We start from the raw sequence: 22,932 nt of genomic DNA, 5'->3' as shown, positions 1-22,932 counted from the left end.
TGAAGGAGGGAAGGGAAAAGCAGCAGGGAAGTGGGACTCTTGCCAGATACCGAGAGGTGTAAATTGGAAAGTTGAGGCAATTAACTGGAGAAGGTAATTTAGAAGATACACATTCAGTGAGAGAAGGAAATCTGGAATGCATAAGAGGCTGAAAGTATCAGTTGTGGCAGTGTCTAGAGAGCAGCACGTTTGGGATATGCCGAGTTGGAGAGGAAAGCTATTGCAGCAAAAGTATATGCAGTTTTGGGTGTATAGCATTGGTGCGTCGTGGAGCTAAGAGATGGTAATTCCCTCGCTGTTCTTCTGGCGAAACCACATCTGCAGTTCCATGCTCAGCAGCAGATGCCACTTGTTGAGTGATGCTGAAGACTGAGCAGAGGGGGAATTTGCACAAAAATAGCAACATTTTAGGAGGCTGAGGAGACTGTGTCTAGCTTTCTTCAGACATTTTCATAAACACCTGGAGAGAATAAATACAAGTGTAATGGAGTATCATTATTTTGAATGATACAAGTGCTTGGGGCTGGAAATAATGGAGTAAAATATATTTTTAAAAATAAATCCTAATAAGGAAATCCCAAGTCAAATTCCTGGTATTGAGATTTTTATGAGGTTCTGGAAGTCTCCTAAGCAGACTTCAAATGTGTCTGGGGAAGAGCAGCACACATACTATGTAGACAATATTATCTACATTGATGGAGGAAAGAGATGATAACTAAGTGGAGCTTTTCCTTCCCTGATATCATTTGCTCAGTGATAGTCTCTCATTGTTTCAGCAGTAGTGAATTATAAAAATGTATCTGCTGTCAAATGTTCAGTTTTGGACAAAACCCTATGATTGTCTCAGGTTTTAGGCATTAAAACTCCATTATAATCTTAGATGCCCTGAGGAAATCTGCCTCCCAATGGTTTCAGCAGGATTAGTGGGTGCCTTGTGGTGCTGGAAGGACTAGTTACAGTGGACTTCCATCCAGCATCGGTGGTGTCTTTCAGACACATTGGTGATCATTTTATGATGCTATATGTAGAATTTTTTACAAGAAAAAGAAAGAAAATTTAGACTTATTAAGGTGATTTCTCACATTTAACAGCACAAATATAGACAGAATAAAATCATGGAGAAAATTGCTGGTTTCACCAGTATAGATAATATAGTTTTGCCATCAGGGATTTCTTTTAGTGACCACTTTTTTGTGCCTGATTAATTGTCCCCTGAAAGACTGTAAAGGAATCACAGAAATAATTTTTCCCCATCTTGAAGGTAATTCCCTTCTCCGTTTTTTTTTCTTTTATTTTTTACTTACTAAAATATGGAATACAAAGTAGCTTTAAGAATCACCTTGTCAGTAATTTAATCCAAACTATTAAATGCAAACCAAGCCAGTGATTGTTCTGTTCTTTCTAGTTTCCATGAACACTGTCAGGGTATTATGAGGATTGACTGTCCTGCCTATTGCTATAATAGATCTTGTTTTGTTTGTTTGCATTACTGTGGTACCTAAGAGCTCTAGTCATGGAACAAAACTATGCATTCAAATACACAACACAAGATGGATATCCTCTTAGTGTGTTTGTAGTTACAGCTGAGAGTTTCTCGCTAGTCTAAAAAATCAACAGAAAGGACAAAGGTCTTTTGCCCCAATCCCTGGACACTGTATGTCCCCAGAGATAATCTGCATAGCTGAATTTTCCCACTTCTGTCAAACGGAATCTCCTTGCTGCCCTACATCTGTAATGACCTGAGATTGCAGAAGGCATACACCCTAGTCAGTGCTGCTGCTTCAGCATCACAGGCAGAGGAACAAGCAAAGGGACAGAACCTGGTTTGGGTTTGTTTTTTGGGGAGGAGGCTAGGAGGTTTGATGTGAAATGGAATGTAAATTGGTTACCCACCTGCTATTAAAAAGCAAATGAGAAAGACCCATTGGAACAGCTGCCCCAAAAAGGGTACATGGACCTGTGGAAGATTCTTTACTGGCATCTCCATCAGAAATACCATAATTTGAAGGTTTCCTCATAAACTACCACATTTGTTAGCATGAGAGCTGTCTCAGTAAAGGCCTGGACTGCAATGCTTTACTAAATTAGGGCTGTGAGCATCAGACAGTGACTACTGAAGCATCACCTAGGAATGTGAGATCTCCTGTGTCAGTGAGGCTAATCCCACATAATCCCAGAACACAAATCAGACTCTCAGTTTATCAAAGGCAGCCATTTGCTCCCTGAGGTAGACATGTTACATCATGTTTTCCAAAACTGACTTTTCTGCCAGTCTTTGGCAAATGCTGATGCCCCGTGTGCTCCCTGCAAACACATTGTTCAGAACATCTTGTCAAACATATTCCTGGGGTCTTCCATGCAAGGGTATTCATGAGTTTATACAGTATTGGCAAATCCATCCTCAGAACAAGGTGTAGAGAGAGAGCTGGGTTGTTATGCCTCTTTATGGATGGAAGAAAGACAGCAGGTGATGGCCTAGAAAACTTTATCAGTGTAGATGTTGTATATGTTGTTTTCTGTTGGCAGAATCCCTCCTTGTGTCATGGCAGATGTGCTTCCCCACCATGGAAGGCTGTATTTCTTTCTTTCCTTTCAATGCTTTTCTAGCAGGCTTTTCTGTAGGGTCCAGTACTACTGCTTCTTTCTTATTCTTGTTTGTAGAAGGCTGGGAATGTATGCAATCAAAACATTGGCTGAATGAATTGCAGGCTTTAGGATGTGGCCTATGCTTTGTCAGATGCTTTGGGGTGAAAGTATATATTCTTATTTTATTTATTACACATTTTACTTCTAGATGTGGCTTTCTCTCGGGACTCCTGTGAGGTTAGTGTTCCATTCACCCTATAGCACTGGTAGTAGAAGCTGTATGCCCCACAGTAATAGAGCAAGGCCTGTGCTTTTTTGTGGTCCTGGAATAGCAACCTGTTTTGTTTTGATTTCCTGGGAGACAGTAATTATTAATCTAGTCTCACACTTAGAAAAATGATGGAATTTCACTCATTATGTTTACAGATCAAAGGTTAATCTTTAAACCAAGGTTTGTTACTATTTTTTAAGCTTCTTGTTTTCTTAACATGACTAATTTCTTTCTGTTGTTGTTCAAAAGGCACACCAGGTTGGTGATTAGGAAATAGCTTTCTCCTACAGCCTGTTTTACATCTCTGTTTAGTCATTTGCACCATCAAGAGCCCTGTGAAAGCCTTGGCTCCCATACTTCTCTGCTGCCACCTTTTGCTCTGCTGGTGCTGCCCTGCTCTCACCACAGGTGATGCAAAAACTGCAGAAATAGCTTTCTGCTCTTTGATGGGCCCACCGCTCCCCAAGTGTTTGTTAAGAGCAAAACTCATCCCATTCATGTAAATAAGATGTGCAAATAATATTACATGCTGCATTTCAGCATGAAAGAAAGCATTCCCTGTTTTTACCATTGCTTTTCCTCAAGGTCTCTGTGATGAATTGGGTTGTTGGCTAGAAAAATACTTTATTGATACTGAGAGTCTTCCGGTCTTGGAGAGGTTCAGCTCTTGTCATTTTATCTATTTTAATAGAAATGGCATACTAAAGAAAATCATAGTCATAAATCAACTCAACACCCCACCCCACCCCTGGCTTGAGAATTATTTTTGGGCTATCTGAAATCAGCACGTATATTTCAAATTCTCCTGGACATTTCCAAAGTACTGCTGTTGGAGCCCAAGTGTGAGAGAGATACTGTCACCTGGAGATGCGCCCTTTGGAAGGCATTACCTGGGTTGGTACTCAGCATAATCTGAAAGTCAGGCCCTGTTGATGAGTCTCAGGTTAGGCACCCCAAACTGCTGTCATTTCTTGAAGGAAAGTTGGTATCTATCTATTTAGTGCCTGTATGTATAACACTGACTTCACACACAAATATATAAATTTGTGTGTGATGCGTACGTGTCAGTGGATGTAGGCACATGGACACTTGCAGCTTTTTGGAGGCATCCTATTCACCCAGCATGGTTGCTGTGGCGTATCTGCTTCTAACAGGTGGGTGTTCATATGTTGAGACCAAGGAGCCTGGGCAGTACTTTCAGCTCTGACTGGGTTGCCTTAGACTCATCTTTCTTCATCTGAGCTTTAGTTCCCCCATTTGTAACCTCTTTTTTTTTGTTCACTGTTTTTCGATCAGCTGTTGAAATTTGATCATATGAAACCAAGTAATTGTTATCATATAACTTATTTTCCTCACTGTGTTTACATGCAGATGGTTAGTCAATAAATCAATCAAACTGTTCATGAATACTTACCTTTAGCTTACACTGCTGAGCACTGTAAAACAGCAAATAGTTCAAGAGTTATTAGTATATTCTAGCAGGCACTGATTTGCTAGGACAGCTAAATCAAAATCCTGTCTGACCTATGCTGAGGCTGAATTTGACAACAGCTGTAGGATTCCTCTCACCAAACTTCAGGTTTGTTAGTATCAGTCTAGGCTTCTTCTACTGCAGATGGAGAAGGACAAAACCCTCCTCTTTTAGGACAAAACCCTCCTCTTTTAGGAACAAAACATCGTCCATTGCCCCTCTCCTTGGACTACAGAGGAGGCTGTGTGCCTGGCTTACGCTGGACTCCTAACTTTTAATGAACTGATGTAGGTGACAGGCATCCCATTCCTTCAGTCTTATGCAGTTAACTACAGCACAGTTTGGTGTCTGGCAGATTTGGAAACATTTTCCAAAGAAAATAGAGCCCTCAAAGTAACCTTGGCTAGAAATATCAGTAACTTAAGTGTCATAAAAATTATGTTATGTATCTCATTAAGCACTAAACGTAATTGAGGGTGATCGAAGAATCTATATGAAACAAACATGGGACTGTATGAAGAACATTAAAGGTTTGATGAAGTAGCATGAGTAGTTTGGAGAACGAGGTGTAAAGAATCTTCTGATTTAATCTGTGGCTGAAGTAGGTTTCTCATCATAATTAAAGACATGATCTGTTTTCACCAGTATTTACGGGACCTTTCTAGTAACAACTAAGGCCTCAGAAAAGTCTAAAGGGACCCATTTAGAACCATTCTAGATTTTCCTATTTTTTGTAGTAATTTGTATGGTAAGTTAATGTTTCTCTCTCCCCCTCTGCCCTTCCTTCACATTTCCAAGCAGAATCCCAGCTCCCAGTGCAGGGGAAGAGGTGGCATTCGCTTGAATGTTTTGAAACTGCCTCCTTACAGAATAAGCTTTAAATTCACTCTTTGAGGAAGGGAAGGTTTGAAGTACTCCACAGCATTACAGTGACATTTGCTAGCATGTTCCAAGGAATTGGTCACCAGTCTCACTGAAATACTTTTCCTCAGTGGGATTCACACTGTTCATTCCTCAGTTCTTTGGCAGGTGCTCTTTGGTGATAGCAAGGTGATGATCAGTCAGGTAAAATTCCTGTCCCCACTGAAATCAATAGCAAAACTCCCACAGAGTTCTGTGGAACAAGCAGCTTGAGAGCTGCAACATTTTATGCCCTACTCTGCTTGTTTAAATATTCCCAATTTCCTTGTTTGAAATGGACCATCTTTTTCACTAGGGCTACAAACAGTACATTGCTTTTCTGTTTCCAAAGCAAAAGTATCTTTTTGTATTTCCAAAGATATCTTTGTACTTATTAGCCATTATCCACACATTTCTGAAAGAACAGCATCTGTCATGAAGACCCAGGATGATGATCAAATGGATTGGGACAGTTTTCATACTAAGTGCATACTTGCAAAGCCTTACAGGTTTGAGACCAGGCCTACAGCTTCTAATGAAACTTCAGATATACAAAAATGGAAATTATGCCACAAACTGAAATATGATTGCTTACCCATAGCAACGGAAATACAGTATGCTCACCCATAGAAAAAGGTCCTTCTACCTCCTTAGTATCTGTTTTACAAAAGAAATTATTTCTGAAAGCTGTGACTGAGAAGAATGGAAAAAGTTTTCAAGGTAAAACTTCTGAATGTGCTGAGTGGGCAGATAGGAACTGTGAGACATGAGGAGTCTCCAAGGCTTATCATCATGGAGAGTCTTGCTCTCCATGGCATTTGATGTTGCAACTTGCTTTCTTTATCATACACCACAATAAGATTCTCCCCCCCCCCCCAAGTCTTCTCTTCCTAAGAACAAACAAATGCAGTTCTCTCAGCCTCTCCTCATGTGTCCTGTGCTCCAGCCCCCTGTCTTGGTGGCCCTGCACTGGATTCACTTCCATGTGTCCTTTTGTGTGTCTTGTACTAGGAGCCCAAAACAGGGCACAATCCTTCAGTCATGGTCTCACAGACACAAGGAGAAAGCAAGAATCATTTGCCCCAGCCTGCTGGCTATGCTCTTGCTAATACCACTCAGCATCTGTTTGATCAGAAATGTACTCACGGTGCATGCACGTACTCATATTGGAGTTGTGCAGTGGGACCCTCAGGACTTTTTCTGCAAAGCCAGCTTGCATGTAGGAAATTTTTGCCCAGCTTGTCCTGTTGCATGGACTTGTTCCATCCCAGACATGGAACTTTTCATTTGACTTTGTTCTGCTCCCTAAGGTTTCACTCAGCCCTTTTCTCCAACCTGGCTAAGTCACTCCAAATAGCAGCCTTGTCCAGCAGTGTATTGACTGTTCTCCCCTGTCTGGCATTATGTGCAGGCTTGCAGAGAGCGCAAAGGAACCACATGCCAAAGTTCTTCATTGAGATACATGTTCTTCTCCCTGAAAAGTCTTTACATCTTGTGAGAAGGATGTGAAGAGTTGCAAGCACAAACAGCTTCATATTATGAGCTTATAAATAACTGGTGAAAAATAGCTTTCTCAAGGTCACTGCAGGTAGTTCTCTACTGCAGAGTGAAGTTAGTACCACTTTATCATGGGTCTCTCACTGGATAGAGAAATGCAGGACAATTTCCTAAATCTTATTCTTTGGACTTTTTCAGGACGGGTCAGACTTAAGTATATAGATGGGAGGAAGTGGAGGGAGTGGACTGTACATCATATGTGTGGGACAGGTCAGCCACGTGAGACAGTCTTAACCATCGAAGTAGACTTCATGATCCGAGTATAGGAGAGGAAAGTTTTTTCTTTTTTTCCTTTAGCTGGTCTCCTCTCAATCAGATGATTTCCAGTCTGATGTCACACCTGGGTGATTTCTGTAATGCATTCAGATTATTCATTTTAGAGTTACCTTCATTTTTGCTACCTGTTCATTTTATTCACCAAGCTTTTAACCCTTGGGATGTTGCCAGAACTGCTGTATTGTTCCCCTATTGTATGTTCACAGTCACATTTCTAAGTGTTTTCTGTCCCTTCATGGAAGATTGTAGAAACTAAATAGCAATTCCCAAATCCCTAAAAAGTGATTAGCAGTTATTGTTCTGTAAGTGCTTAATAGGGAGATTAAGACAGGCCACCAGGTGTTTACACAATAACACTCGGTAGCATGCAAATTCAGCTCTAGCTATTACATGGTGTAAAGAGGGTAAATGCCTTCCCTCAGAGAGATCAGCAATTATTTTGGTGCTTGTATTATATCCCATTTTCTCTAGTAGGTTGTGCAGTTCTATTCTTTTTGAACTTTTCGTTGCCTGATACGGGGTTTATCTGTGTTTATAGTAGCAGGATTGATCTGTAACCACAAAATCAGTTTCTGTTAAGGGTAGTTTTCTTGCATGATCAGTAAGCTGCAAAGACACATTTTTAGTCTGCCTCTCTGTATCTAACACAGTATATTTATATACAGCAGCAACGGAAGAGGGCTCTGCTTCACACCGCAGGTTTGAAATAAGTGATAGTGAAATAGCTTAGGAGCAGAGCAAATTATTTTCTGTAGCGAATCATATCATTCACTGTCTCTTTTTTTCTGTTTCAGGAGGTTGGAAGCATTATCGGAAAGGTCAGGAAATTACTTTCTCTATTTTCATGTCAAAATATTGTGTATCAGTTGACTTCATCGGCCCAGGCTAACTTTTTTTCTGTTTCTTTAACAGAAAGGTGAGACAGTAAAGAAGATGAGGGAGGAGGTAAGACAAGCCTTGATGTCTTCACTTGCTTTTCTTTCCAGTTCAGAGAACGGGGAAATTCAGCGTGTGCAAACCGACACTGCCATCAAGTGGGCAGTTACTTTAACATCACCATTCTTTGCAATTTGTATATAAGCGTGCTGGCCTGAATTAAACATTGTTGTTAATGTAACCTCCTTATCGCCACAGCAGTCTGGAGTCTTCCATTCCCATGGCAATCGGCCTGCTGCTGTCTTATCTCAGGAACAGCTTAGCCAGCATGATTCTTTGCATTAAAACCACTGTATCTTTATTTAGCATACCAACATCTGTCCTGCATGTGGCTTGGCCTCTGATAGTGTTTCCAAAATCTGAAACCAAGTATTAGAATGATGCTTGTGTTTGAGGGCAGACACAAGCTCCAGCAGAGCTGGAGCCAGGCTTGATAACGCAAAGTATCCCTCTGCTATGTCTTGGCAAAACCTTAACTTTTCATCATTTTGCTGCTGTGGGTAGGATGTGGTCAGGGTAGACCTGCATGCCTGCTATTCACATCCTTTGAAAAGGCTGCAAACACAAAATAGCTAACTAAAACAGGGTAGTGCGTAAACCTCAGTTTCCCCAGTGTCCACAGGCTTCTTTCCCTGCTGCAGAGCAAGCGGCACTGTCTTCAGAGGATTGTGCTCAGGCAAGGCAGACGCACACTTGTCCAGCAAGGCAGCACATCTTACCATGTAATTTTCCTTCTTTGAAGCCAGTGCTAAAAGCATAAGTCAAAAGACAAATCCTACTCTTTAAAATTTTAGGAGTGCATACTGTATAGAGGATGCCTCAAGAAAGATCAGTTTGGTTCTGGTAAATCTGCAGAACATTACTGTGTCAGCTGCTTTGTTGTTTTATACGCTGATAGAAGGTCTGTGGCAGAGAAATCTCAAAGTATTTGAAAGAAAATTGCTGAGATCCACCTTTAAATATACACAATAGGGAGTTCATTGTCAGGCTGAGTTCAGAGCACCTTTTTTGTTAAGAGCTTTCACCCATGTTTTCACACGTAAGTACATTTACTAAGACTTTAAAAAGAATACAAGAAAAATGTTTCCAATATACTAGGTAATCCTGCCAGTTGATTAAACACTTTTTAGTTTAATTATTAAGTATGACTATGGGCAGATATCTTTGGAGATAAACTGCATGCACAAAAGGGAAACCATCATTGTAGAATGCTCCTGACTTCTGAGTTAAACATCTTAGAGAAGAGTTATGAGCCCTGGTTAGTTTTTCAAGATACGCATCAAATGTTCTTCCTGTAGTCCTGAAAACCTACTGTCATGTACATGTGGTCACAGGAGGCTTTAGTTGTTTGGTTGTTTTTTTAAAATAAAGAAATTATATGCATCTTTATATCAACACAGAACTAAGAGTCTGTGTCTCCACATGGTAATTTGGTCCTCCTTTAAATGACTGCCTTCTTCAGTACTTCTTTAAAAGCAAAATGCAACTTTATTTTTACTTCCCTGACAGATGTGGCAAGTTGCATGCCATCTTTATGGAATGAAATGCAACTCTGTCTTGCTCTGTACTGGGGAAATACGGTATCTCACTGTTGAGCAGCAGTATGCACATGGATAAGGGCTCAGGCACACAACACATGGGTTGGTTCATGGTAACCCTGAAGGCAAAGGGCCAAATTAACCCTGATTATCTCACATTTTCTACAAGCCCAGATCCTCAAGAAGGTCAGTGCTTGTGAGTGAGTTGAGGCTTCAGTGGCTTGTTAGGCTGCCCTAACACATTTCTGTGCTTGAAACCTCAGGGGAAGTGTAGGGTGGGTCTTACCTGAACTGGATTTGATCATTATCTGCATTAAGATCCTCTTAAATATATTTGCATCTAGTTGAGGTGTTTTCTTCGTGCTGCCGTAGTGGCATGAAGGGGACTAAGTATCCCTGAGAGCCAGCCTGGCTTGTCTCCAAGTCTTACAGTTTTCTAACTCCTTCCAGCGGGCTCCCTGCCTTAAGGAGATAACACCGTTACTGCTGCTTGTCCTACCGCTACCCCTTTAAAGGGTTGTTCAGTACATATTAATTGACTGCCTTCACATGAGACACGTCTATAAGAAAGCTTCTCCACAGTGCAACGCAATGCCCCAGCTAGACAGATCGAGCACCGCCTTTGGGTATCCAAACCAGAGAGGTGCCTCTTTCCTAGGAGATGTCAGGGCTCCCTGGAGACAACAACATTGTCTGAAATTTTGCAGCTCTGGTCCTACTTACAGTTAACCCTGCAAGAGGGAAGGGAGAAGACTTGATTACGCAATTATTTGCAGCTTTGAATTACAGAGATGCTGTTTGCATACTGCGAAGGTGGCTGTATAAGTATTTATTCAGACAGAATCCAGCTTCCCGCAGTTTGATGGATTTTTGGAGTGTGATCAGTTTATACTGAAATTATATGATGTTGGGGGTGCAATTGTTGGGGAGGGAATTAGATGCCTCAAGATACTCCTTCCCAAACTATATACCTAATCCTACTTAGTTTGCTCCCTGGGAGATATAAATTTGTAAAATATGTGTTCTTTTTTTGACAGAGTGGTGCTCGAATCAATATTTCAGAAGGCTCATGTCCAGAGAGAATTGTGACAATAACAGGCCCAACAGATGCAATTTTTAAAGCTTTTTCTATGATTGCACTAAAATTTGAAGAGGTAAGCAAATAAAATATGTTTTTTTCTTTCTTCAAGTTGAAATAAAAACACTGTTTGAATTTTCTCATGTTTGCTTTAATGTTAAATATGATTTGTTTAATGTTCTATTTAATAGCAGTGAAAGTGCTTGTATTTTTATAAATGCTTTTGGCAGTAACACTGAAGAAAAATAATGGGTCAATTTACAAGCTGTTTGATCATTTCTTTTGCTTTTTGGAGGCTTCGGGGAAAAGCAATTGCTTTTAGTAATGTGCACTAATGGTAGGAAAAATGTCTTGGAAATTTCTGGTCCCAAAGCGGGTTTGATTTGAAACAAGTAATTGCCTAACTTTTAGCTTTGTTTTTCTATGATTCCATTTGGTATTGTTGTAAATTTTATGTATGTCAAAATGAATATATAACTTATTTAACTAGAAAATTTTTATTTTGAAAACAAACTATATGATTACCAATTACCAATTACCATATTTAAAGCTTGGCTTTTAAAATTAATTAAAATAAAGACACTAAGAGTAAGTGAGGCAAGAGCTCGATTTACTGTAGAATAAGCGTTCTGTGCAGATATGTTCCTAAAGCGCTGGGATCTCCCCAAGTTTCATGGACCAACTACTATTAGATATGGTCAGCACTTCAATGGGAAACCTCACAGATAGTTCAGCACACTACAGAACATGAACCTTGGTCACTCAGGACAGGATTTAACTCCCTCTACTTTTGAAAATCACACTTCTAATCCAGACATCTCTTGTGTTATCTCTGGAGAGACAGAGGCAAATTGACCACCAACACAGAGAAGGTGATTCAGCTTCTCCTAAAGGAAGAGCCTTCAGACAGGTAGACTGAATCACCTGAAGCAGGAGAAAGGGGCTGTCTCTCTCCATCAGTGGTTGAACTAGAGGGGTGTTATCAGGCTAACAAATCCCTACCACTTCCTACTAGTGTAGTGTTTTGCACACAGCTGTGCTGTGCCTGGCAGGTGTCCCTAGCTCCTGCTCAGGTGTTCTCAGTGAGAGCCTCTTTGGTTTGGACAGACATTCCTGGCAGCCCCTAGACAAATGACCCTTTTTTTTTATACTGCAGATGTTAATCCCATTTATATTTCTCCAATCCTTCATGGATTTTCAGATCTTCCTGTTTTCCCAGGAGGATATTGGAATATCCTCCCAGATATTCCAATCTTTCAATATGTTGATAAAGTACCTTAATGTTGTGGCGTGGTACATTTTGTAAGAATGCTTTTTTTTTTTTTCCCTTACCAATATTAATGAGGTAATGATTTTGAGGCTAAATCCTGCAGAACCGCATTCTGTCCAGTCCAATTTTAAAAGCACCTCGTCATCTCTTTCTCAGCCTTATCTCTTACTCATCTTGTACCAGTCTCTGTTTCTTGTGGCCTAAGAGGCAGCGTCACGTATGGTACCATACCCTTCAGTCCATGGAAACCTGGAGAGAGCAGTCTCTCTGCTCTCTACACAGAAAGCATTCTGCTTAGGGCCTTATCCTGAAAAATGCTGAGGGAATCATTAACGGAGAGAATCCCTGCCAGTTCCCACCAAAACAAGTACCCGGTGGAAATAACACTGCGCTGCTCATAAAAACATGGAACGCTGTACATCATCAGATCCCCACTCCACCACCCAACACGACATAGTCTTTGAAAGTGCTGTAGCTAGTAACAGGCAAAGAAACCTGAAATGCTGCCATCTGACTGGATTTTAGGCGTATTTACCCATGTAGATTTTAGTGGCTAGTCTGGACCCTTCATGTGGGTATTAGCAAAGGGTTATTGGTGCTCCCTGCAGATCCGGTACTGAGGTTATATATTCTGAAATATCTGTATTTAGTTTTAATAAAATTGGCTTCTGATATATTTAAAAGAACAATGGCAAAGAAATATGCCTCTCATAATCAGTTAGGTTTCCTATAGTTATTCCTGTCAATAAAATAAGGTAACTGTAACACTTTGGTGGCAAAATAAAGTACTGTTTCAGAAAATACAAATGAGCTAGCTGCCAAATGTGATTTTTCATGCATGTGTTTTTGTTGGAGATTTCTTCAGTCATTTAAAAAATTGAAAATCCCAGAGCAGACAGTGCCTGGCCCAGCTACCTTCAAACAGAACAAAAAAGATGCATGTGTGAGACTGCTACTTTGAGAGATTTTTTTTGGTATTTGCTGTGCATGCCCACGTGAAGCAATTCGACATGAAGCCCTTGAATCCTTAATTTCAACCCTACAGCTGTATAGCTGGGGATAAACAGATCTAGGAAGACACGGGAGCCCTGGAATGTTTTTCTAATGTTAGAAAAAAAACTCAAAATGTGTCAGATAGGTAGAAAAAAGGAAAAACCTGGAGGAGTATTCTCTGTGTGGTTGCTCTGTGCAGCCTTATATCACTCTGCTTTGACAACCTTCCTAATAAAAGTTGATTTTCTAGCAGCCTGATGATGAATTTACAGGCTAGGCAGGTAATTACATAAACAACTAAAATTCACTGTAAAGGAAAAAGTGTTATTAAAAAATGGCACCAACCCAGGCAGACCACTGACATTGCAGGAGAGGACATTTTAGAGCAGTGACTTCCAGACTGGAGGTTGAGACCCAAGAAATCAGCTGTACGTTCACCGGTGAGTGGGGCAGCTCTAGCTTTGGGTGTAGGTCTGCATAATCCACTGGAAGCACATGGTAGTTAAGCGCTGGAATAACCAGCAGGCAGGGCTCAGTGGTCAGACCTTCTCCAAACAAATGAAAAAAAGTTTGGCAGAATCCTTGTTCATCTGCAAACATTTATGAAGAATTTGCTCAGCTCTAGGAAGAAGGAGGAGAGAAAAGGAAGGTGATAAAAGCAATTGAGATCTCTTTTTGACAGACATTAACTCTTGTTAATGGTAAATCCTGTGGTGGTCATTAACAAGTAAGGACCCACCTCACAGCCTCATACTTGCTGTGAAAATTGGAAGGTTTAACATTTCATTTAAAAACCAGTAAAGAAGAATTTTGATTTTTTTCATCAGCAGCTTGGTAGAGCTTTTCTGAGCTGCCAGGCTTGCTTGCCTTGGGAAGCCTTAGACACTGTGACTCTGGGATGCCAAGAGCTGGGGATGCCGCAGGGCTCCAACAGTGGGAGCTGGCTCTCCCACACCACTTCCAGGCTCCCAGTCAGCCTGTCCTGGCTGAGGAGCAGCCCAGGCAAGCAGGCAGAAAGCCATGCAAGGTCTGGCTCCCGTGCCTGCCAGAGCCCTGAGGAAATGGATGCAGTGCCACAGAAAGTTGAAGGTTAAAGAAATGGGAATCTCCCAGTTTGAAAGACAAAAGTCTCCAGCCAGCCCTACCTGGGAACCTGCAGCTCTGGAGGGGATTTTTTTCTGCTCATTTCTCTTTTGTTATGTTTTTAAGGTGGACTGATTCCTTTATGCACTCCATACTGCTAAGCCTGCATGTTTAGGTTTCACTCTTTTTAAATGACGAGGAGAAAAATAAAGAGAATAGCAGCTTTCAATTTTTGTGAAGTGCTTTTGAAGACAGTAAGTGCAGTGAAGGCTTTGAGGCCAGGCCACATAGGGAAATGGGAGACATTATCAGGGTGGTGCTGTGTAGCTGAAGAGGGTTGTTTACCTGCATCTGGATGATCCTGTGCCTCCACCTGACACAAACGTGATGTAGTGAGCTGGCATCTTTCAGCTGAAAAATCAGCATGACTTGGGATTTATTTCAGATACTTGGGTGCTGCAAAATTCTGTTATCGTGCTTGCTTTATTTTGGATTGCAATCCCTCACTGACAGGGGCACTAAACAAAATGTGCGTTACTGGCTGGCAGAGGAATGATTTGATAGCTGTCTTGTGGCATGCAGCAATACCTCATTCTGTTCAAGACTTTTTTCTTCCTTTTAAGCTGAGCAAGGTCACACCAAGCCATTTATTGGACAGAATGCTGCCGTCACAAATGTGGAGGTGCTATAGGAATCAGTGCTGGTTCAGTGAGCTTCCACACTGGTTCAATGAGGTGTGCAGAGTTCTTTGAAGTACTTTTTCTTTTCTTTTTTTTTTATTTTTTATTTTGGGGTCCCGATCACGCAGTACAGGCTGCTTTTTTTTTTTTTTTTTTTCTTTCTTTTTTTTAACAAGTGGTAGTCTTCATAAGCAAGAATGTAGGGAATGCTATCAGTTCTGTCTACTGGAACTCTTGTTGCATCATAAATGAGTTGGATGAATATGAAATGCATGTTTTCTGTCCTAATCTTTCGGATAGAGTTTCTGTGAAGGGTGTAATATCTGTGCCATGGCACCTCACTGATTGATGAGATGGTCTTTTCAGCACACAGCTAGTGTTAGCAAACCATACTGAGATTCTCCTAAGTTGTTGGACAAGTGCCATGCAGCTCGTGGCTTTTTTTGTGATTCTAAGTGCTCTCAACAGCATCCCATCGATCAGTGGGAGGATATACTTTATCTTTTCCTTCATGATGAAGACTTTAGAGGGATTGTTTTCTCTTGCCTAGAAGATTTTGAACAAACAAAATACATTTAAAACAATGTACACCTTGCAACAAGTAGTATATTGAAATGCTCATGAGACCATATAGTGTAGTCTCGTTGGATAATGAGATACATGGATATAGGTTACGTTATCTGGATACAGGTAATTGCTGTTCTGCTGAGCTCTTTGTACTCCGGTTATACATAGCTGTGATGGGAAAAAATATTAGAAATTATGTAGCACTACAAATACTTATGGATCTGCTACAAAAGAGGACTTAAACCTGGGGTGCAGCAAACTATTTATCAAAATAATCTGATTTTCTTTGCTTTAGATTATTTATAGATTCTTTTGTCATTCCCTTCTTAACCGTTTTTCTCTGTATCAAATCTGACAAGGCGTTGCATGAAATGTAAAGACATGTATGGTGGAAATGTTTCTCATTGAGATGGTGGAAAAGAATCCAAATCAGGATTTGGTGGCCTGTGAACTCAAAAGCCTCTGCCTTTTCCATCTGCTTCAGCTGATCTAATCTGAGATACCACCTCCTCCTCCAAGTCTTGCCTTAGAGACTGTCCTCTGGTCCTGCAGCACAGACCTGCAATGCCAGACAGCAAAAGGGTTCCTCTGGCACAAGCCGCTTGTGCGGCTCGTGCTTATGGTGCACCACCGGCAGAGCCAGCAGCTTTCCTGCAACAGAAACAAACTACGACTGGTTGCATGCTCCCCAGGTCTCCGCGAACAGCCTGGGCATTTGCTCTGAGACCTTCAGTGCTTACCAGGAATGACAAATCCTCTGCTAACTCTCACTGACGTTGTGATTGCAGGACATAAACGCTTCAATGACAAACAGCACGGTGACAAGCAAACCACCTGTAACACTGCGGCTCGTCGTCCCGGCAAGTCAGTGTGGATCCCTTATAGGAAAAGGAGGTTCCAAAATCAAAGAAATCAGGGAGGTAAGTCTTGGGATGTCTGCTGGGGACACAGGCTAGCTCAGTTCTACCACAGCATGCCTTGCCAGCATCATCCACTGCACTTTGCTCATTGCATGAACATGAGCATGTGCTGAGTGAAAAGCCTTGCCCTGGGGGGAGCAGGGCTCCAGCACAGCTGCACCCTTGTATTTTCCTCAAAGCTGAAGACCACGTGTGAAATAAAAAAAGAGCTTTACAATGTGTTGGTCTTTGATGCACAATTTAGCAAACAACAGTTTAATGACAGAAAATGGCTCTTCAGGTTTCTCTTTGGGCGCAGCCCCCTCCCCAGCAATACTCAGGTGATCCCAGGCCGGAGTGCTGCAGCCATTCCCATAGCAGTTACCACCCTTGCAGCCAGGGAAAGGCCCAAGTAGCACTGGGGAGTCCAGGTTAGTAGGTCAAACACTTGATCTACTTTGTATAGGTATTTGATTTTCGTGCTCCTTTCCTGTTTCTCCCTAATCTCACTGTGCCACAGGTGACCTGATTTCATGTATTCCAAACATATTTTTTTTTAATCCAGACTGTATCTGAAGGTGTTCATTCAATGTGCTGTGCTAGCAGCCACTTTTTCCTCTAACCAAAAAATGCAAAAAATTATCACATGGTGCCAGTTTTAATTCTTCCATGTATGACTGCAACAACATAGCACATGCCAAGCCCAGGATCCAGCGTTTCTAATCAGTCAGGCAAGAAAATTAGGTACCTACATGGTTACGTGGAGAAAATCTGAATAGGACATTTCAGAAAAATGGATTTTTGTTCTGGAGAAAGTGACAGTACTCCTAAATTTGTTTTTATTCCAACACAGAATGAGGTGTTGAATATCAAAATAATATGCTGATCCATTTTTATATTTGACTGTCAAAACAAAAGCTTTTGACAGGCTCTACCAAACTGAAACTTCCCTTTTTTATCTAAAATGTAAATCCAAGACAGTAGGCTTTATTGAGCTTTCAAGTGTCATTTCAAATGTAAAAAATGTTACCAGATATTTTTCTGTCAAAGAAAATTTGATCAAATGTCAGGAAGGAGTGGAAAATGCTTTGATCAAAATAGTATGTCCAGTATTTGCTATGAAATGTTAGTTTATGGTAGCCTTGGAAGGAAAGGTGATCATAGAGGACAGTTAGGGGTGTGATTCCAGTTGATTTTCAAGTTCTTCCAAATTATTTCATTGGGATTCAAATTTTATTGTCCCAGGATTTTTTTTTAACAAAGTTCCTTCTCAAAGCTTATCTTCACCTTTCAGGATTTGGCCACTACTGAAAGGGTCTTTTCTGTCCTTTGCATACAGGGACGTAATAGCAGCGCATGCTGCTTCCAATAGCCAACAGCTGCCAAAAGCTGTTTCAGAGGTTTTGTTGCCAAGCAAACAACATGTTGCTCCTCCACGTGCCTCTTGCTTTGTAAACTGTGTTCATGAAAACATACATAGGTTGTCTGCTGTAAACTCGCAGAACATTTCAGAGCCCTGCCGTTTGAAGGGGTCTCTGTGCTTCCTGAGACCTACAAATAAAAGGCAATTACAAATTGGATTCTTTTTTTCTTGGAATGCTGTTACTTTATTTTTTTTATCAGAGTCTGGGAGCTGTGCCTGTCAGCAGTCCTTATTGTCAAACCAGCTTTTGACATGTGGCAGAAAGGAGTCACTTGTTGATGCTAAGGGGAAGAAAACAATATTTCTGTGCAGATGCTAGGGTCATAGGGGAACCTTCTCTTTTTTTTTTCTTTAATCCCAAAAAAGCTTTGTCAGAGAACTTTATATAGGTGGGAGAAGATACTTGTGTGTTGAAGTGCATTGCTGGGTGGAAGGAAGGTGCTCAGTTTGCCTGATGCAGGGCACATTTCTGTCTCAGAGGCTGGACAGCCAATGAACTGTTGGTGTTTGCAGCAGTTGGTGTCTGGGTCAGCCAGAAAGCCTGCCAAGCAGCTGCACACTCACCCTGGCAGGCAGCAGGGGAAGCCAGGCTAAAGTGTTGCCACTGGAGAAGGCAAAGCTACTGTCAGAGCACACATTCGGAGGCAACCTCAGCCACGAGACGTGATTTCTCATGGTCCTCCAGATCTGTTAGGTGTCCAGGAGAACTGTCAGGCAGCGGGAATCCAGCTGATTTCTTAGTTGTGTTAAAATAGGAGCAGGCATGAGTGTGAAGCGTGTGCTGGTGAGTGCTTAGCTCTAGGTTTTACAGCTGCTAATACTTTGGATTTCATTTTAAATATTGGTAACCTCATCTAAAGCACGGAGTGAGTGGGTTTAGGACATAGGTTTTTAAAGGTGAGATGGGTCTGTTGGTCTGCATACATTAAATCACTGAAGTGATTGTTCTGGTGAGCAGTTTCATAAGCATCACCTATTAATCTAGTACAAAGAAGTAAAAGGATAGTGTTTGGCCAAATAGGTGTTTTGATAAGGCTGATAAGCAAGAAGTCACACTGCACACTTTCTTAAGCATAAAGGTAATGGACAAAACATTACTTGATTTTTTGTTGCTGGCATATGAGCAAAGTCAAAAAATAAACAAAAAGCAACACTGGAAGCACTGGAAGCAAATGCATAAATGACTGCATTATTTGGCAGAGTATTTTGTTCTAGATGTACAGATACCCAGAACTGTACATTAAACAGCAAATATGATCAAAAGAAAAAAAAAAGGAGCATCCATCTTGAGATACGGTCTAATTTCATCATCACACAACACACTGAGCGTCAATTGCACAAGGGATGGTCTTTTGTGTTCAGTCATATGCTAAGGAACAACATGTAGGGTTGCAGTACTGTTTTCAAGATAAGATTACAAAAAAAACCAAAGCAAAGCATGACTGATTGATCAAATGATGGCAAAATTCCAAAGCCTATTATAGAGCAAGGAATTGATATTCTGGCCTTAAACAGCGCTACTGAACAGAAAACGCAATCAGTAATTTAATCAGTCTTTGGAAAGAAGAATAACACTTTGTATGTAACTAGCAAGAAAACAAATTAACTCCTTGCTGACTGACACAAAGTCAATGGTTACTGAAAATACTTTTTTTTAAAAAAAAAAGCCCAGACTATTGCATTGCAATAACAGTCAGGAATATATTTTGTTTGTAATAAGTGAAAATGATAACTCAATGTGAAATGCCTGGGTTTTTCTCTGTTGATTGAGCAGGTCTTCCAGGATGTTTGTGAAATAATGCTAGGGACTGTTTTGACCTCATGTATTTTGTTCTTTCTTTGGGTATGGGTTTTTTTCAGTTAGCTAAGATACACTAGTGCCAAGATCAAATTAAAAAAAAAAAAAAACCACAACCAAAAAAACCCCACAAAACTTGCTCATTTACCTCCTTGGGTTCATTAATGAGCTAAAAGTTGATGATGTGCATATATTTAATCAACACTAATTACAATTTAGAAGTGCTTCTGTACCATCCTGAGATATTCCAGAGCATAAGCCAGCCCAAAATTTCATCCAGAGACACGAGTCAGCCGTCAGTAGATTAAAGAGCCATTTATCTGCAACATGTTTCATTAGCAGATGTTCTTCAGTTTTCAGTATTTTTTTCCTTTCTCTTTTTTTTTTTATTATTGAAAAGTACTTCATTTCAGCTTTTTTGGTTTTTAGTCAGCATTGCAACTGTCTGTTTTTGAGAGGGTTAAAAGACTTGTCCTGAAATTCAGGTCACAGTTTGATTCATTAACAGCTTCTGTTAATCTTCCTAGGATGGGAGTGTTTGCAAATTGGCTTGAACAGCCAAATCCATGTCCTGCCAGACCCCAGTTACCCTGTCTGGGCCTGGATTTACATACATGCTCTACCACATATCAAGCAAAGACAAGACAAAAAGTTTAGAGGTGCATCACCTCTATCAATCACATCAGTCAATCACTGGCTTTTGAGAGGTGCCATTGTCTGCTCCACGGTGACGGTGACGCTCTCTTTGCTTGGTCTCTGCTCAAGTCCACAGGAGCCCAGGTGCAGGTAGCAGGGGACATGTTGCCAAACTCCACGGAGCGCGCAGTGACTATATCAGGCACTCCTGACGCCATTATCCAGTGTGTGAAACAAATATGCGTGGTTATGCTGGAGGTAAGTGAGCACTTGGCATATCACCTCTCACTCGGGAGATGCTCAAACACATTATTAATTTTCGATTGCCCTGGGTCCCCCAGGGATGCTGCCTGCCCTCCCCATGCCAGGGATTTCAAAAGGACTCTGTTAGACCGTACCCTTCCTCGTGTCTGAGAGCCTCTCAGGGTTTAGCAATCAAAGACTAGGGCTGTCATGATGCTGTCAAACAACAAACCAGATCCAGCATGGAGCTGCAGCCCCTTCTGATTCTGGTGCAGAACAGGACAGAAAAGATCGAGGTGTTGTTTTAAACAGAAATAATTCTGCCTGGCATAGATTTACCAGGACACTTTGATTCCTTAGGGTCAGGTCATTGCATAAGGCCAGAATGTTTCCTTTTGACAGCAGTTTTTCAGCCCTTAGATGAAATGATACAAAATTAATTTATATAACAATCTGTGCATTTTAACCCTTGCTGAAAATGCCCATAATTTTGTGCAAGTACATTTCTCAACCGATTAAGTTGAGTAGAAGTTTGAAAAAAAAAATATTTTGGCAAATCAAAATTAAATATTTTGACCTAATAACCATAATTTTTGACAAGGAACATGAAACATATCTGTTTCTATCACTTTTTCTGCTGGAAATTTTCTGTGGGTTTTTTTTTTTTAGTTTGGTATTTTACCTAAGTCTAGTCAAGGGCTGTCTCATGATGATCTCTGACACCCTACTGTTCTTTAAAGAGGAGAGAAACAGTAGAGTGTTTGAGACAGCACTACAGCTGTTGGCTGTTCAGAAGTATGCAGTGCACCAGGCTGCATACAGCCTTTGCACCAAAATGTCATACAGCCTAGTGCAAATAAAAGCATAAAAACTAAAAATCCACGGTATTTTACCGGCAAAAAGTGACTGTTGCCTCAGTTCTTGCTGGACTACTGTAAAGAAGAAATTTCTTTATAAAAATGCAAGAGAACAGAAAGATAATATTAAAAAATCATTTTAGTTTGTTAAAGATGGAGTACATGATGGCAGTAGTTATCAGCTTTGTAAATACACAGCATAGTCTGTTGTCCAAGTGACATTTGTGGAATAAATAGTTATTTGCTAAAGAAGACGAGAGAAGCCACTTCCCAAAACTAGAGAGAGAAAGTCCCATTTTCCCACAGGTAGAGCCACTTTTCAAATAACCAATTTTGACATAAGAAATACTTAATTTTAGCATTAGGCAAATCACAAGCAGCACCCAGATGACACTGGCGTAACTATGGTTTGCTGCTTCATTTAAGAAAATGAATGTGCTCTAATTTGCAGCATATATTTAATTTGGGAACCAACACTTTCATTGACACAAAATAGCCAATTGTAGGATATTAGTTAATGGAGGTGATATTGTCATTACCTTCTTTAGTTGTAGTTAATGCACTGAAATCAGAGCACAATTCTGCCAGGTGTTGCACAGACAGCTTGAAGCCTTTTTTACAGACACATGCTGCTCCTTTATTTACAAGGAGAAAGTTAACACCCCCCCCCCCCACCCCCCACCCCCCCACACCCGTTAGGGGTTTTCCCTTTGGGTCCTTGCCTTGGGCTACAGGAAACAAGCTCCCTTGTCATGCATTATGAAAGCCATAGTTACGCTCCTGCTGAAGCCAGGAGGATTTTGTCTCCATCCTTACAGCTGAGTCAGAAGAAAGGCAGGATCAGGCTGGTAATTTGCAATTGAACAGCTGACTTAATTGAGTTGGTAAAACAAGAAACCTCGATGTGTGTAGCAGCGTAGGAAAGACTGATAAGCGGGAGATGTGCTATGTGTTAAAGTGTGACCACAGGCCAGACGCTTCCAAAGCATCAACAAATCTCAAAATTTTGTCTGTGTTTCCCGAAATGCCTTGACATGCTTAATGAGGCTTCATAGCTTCATCCAATGATGGCGGTAAAGAAGCCACAAGTGCCAGCGCTGCCTGTTTCAGCTGTGCAGCCAGGACCTTGGCTCTTCCCCTGAAAGCCTGGACAGCTGGCCTCTGCCCTGCTTTTGGGCTGATGGGGTGGAGGGCAGGCTGGGCTGGGCTGGGTCACCTGCATGCCTTGTTGTCTGAGGTGACCAAGATAAGGAGTGATTTTTTTAATGTGAGCTGTGCTTCATTCTGCATTTTGATCGCTTTGTGTTTTTGTCTGCAGTCCCCACCCAAAGGTGCCACCATCCCCTACCGTCCCAAACCTGCCTCTGCACCTATCATTTTTGCAGGTGGCCAGGTAAGAGCAGACACCATTTTGGCTTCAGCTGGAAACCACACCGTCTTGGCCCAACCTCAGCCAGCGCCTGTTAGTTTTCAACTTTTACTCTTTTTGCCTGGTATAGTATTGATGTGCTTTGTCTACTCTGTGTGCTTACAGTTTGCAGGAAAGAACACTGCATTGCAAACTTGATGTAAAATTGTGATGACTGGTATTTTACCGAGATTTAAAATTAACTTCTGTAATTAAGAAAAGTTTGCCCAAACTGAGAGGTATCCAAATCAAGTGCTCCCTGAGTGGGACGAAACTGCTTATTGTAGAGGTTGGGGTTTTTTTTCACTCTTAACTTGCAGCTCCACTAGCAGTGTGAGCAGTTTTGTCAGTTTTTAGAGATGATCAAACAGCAGTTGTGTCCGACAGGCCCTTGTAATGACCTCTCTCTGAATTTTTGTCTCAGAGTTTTACCTTCTACTCTGAAACAATATGTTGGGATGT

At 41.1% G+C, this 22,932-nt stretch overlaps 1 protein-coding gene across 8 annotated transcripts in view; it reads left to right on the top strand.

Annotated features, from left to right (window-relative positions):
• LOC102046099 (poly(rC)-binding protein 3-like) overlaps positions 1–22,932 on the top strand; it is a 67,642-nt gene that overhangs the window by 10,252 nt on the left and 34,458 nt on the right. For all 8 annotated transcript variants that reach the window (XM_055703959.1, XM_055703958.1, XM_055703957.1 and 5 more), the window contains exons 3-8: positions 7,856–7,879; positions 7,974–8,006; positions 10,573–10,689; positions 15,995–16,126; positions 20,092–20,220; positions 22,381–22,524. In XM_055703959.1, the coding sequence (XP_055559934.1) occupies positions 7,856–7,879; positions 7,974–8,006; positions 10,573–10,689; positions 15,995–16,126; positions 20,092–20,220; positions 22,381–22,524 (579 nt within the window). The remainder of the gene's footprint in view (positions 1–7,855; positions 7,880–7,973; positions 8,007–10,572; positions 10,690–15,994; positions 16,127–20,091; positions 20,221–22,380; positions 22,525–22,932) is intronic.

This window comes from Falco cherrug, chromosome 3 (assembly GCF_023634085.1).
Source record: "Falco cherrug isolate bFalChe1 chromosome 3, bFalChe1.pri, whole genome shotgun sequence".
NCBI classification, from domain to species: Eukaryota; Metazoa; Chordata; class Aves; order Falconiformes; family Falconidae; genus Falco; species Falco cherrug.
Note: the sequence above shows the minus strand (reverse complement) of the source record. Positions and strands in the feature narration are given on the sequence as shown.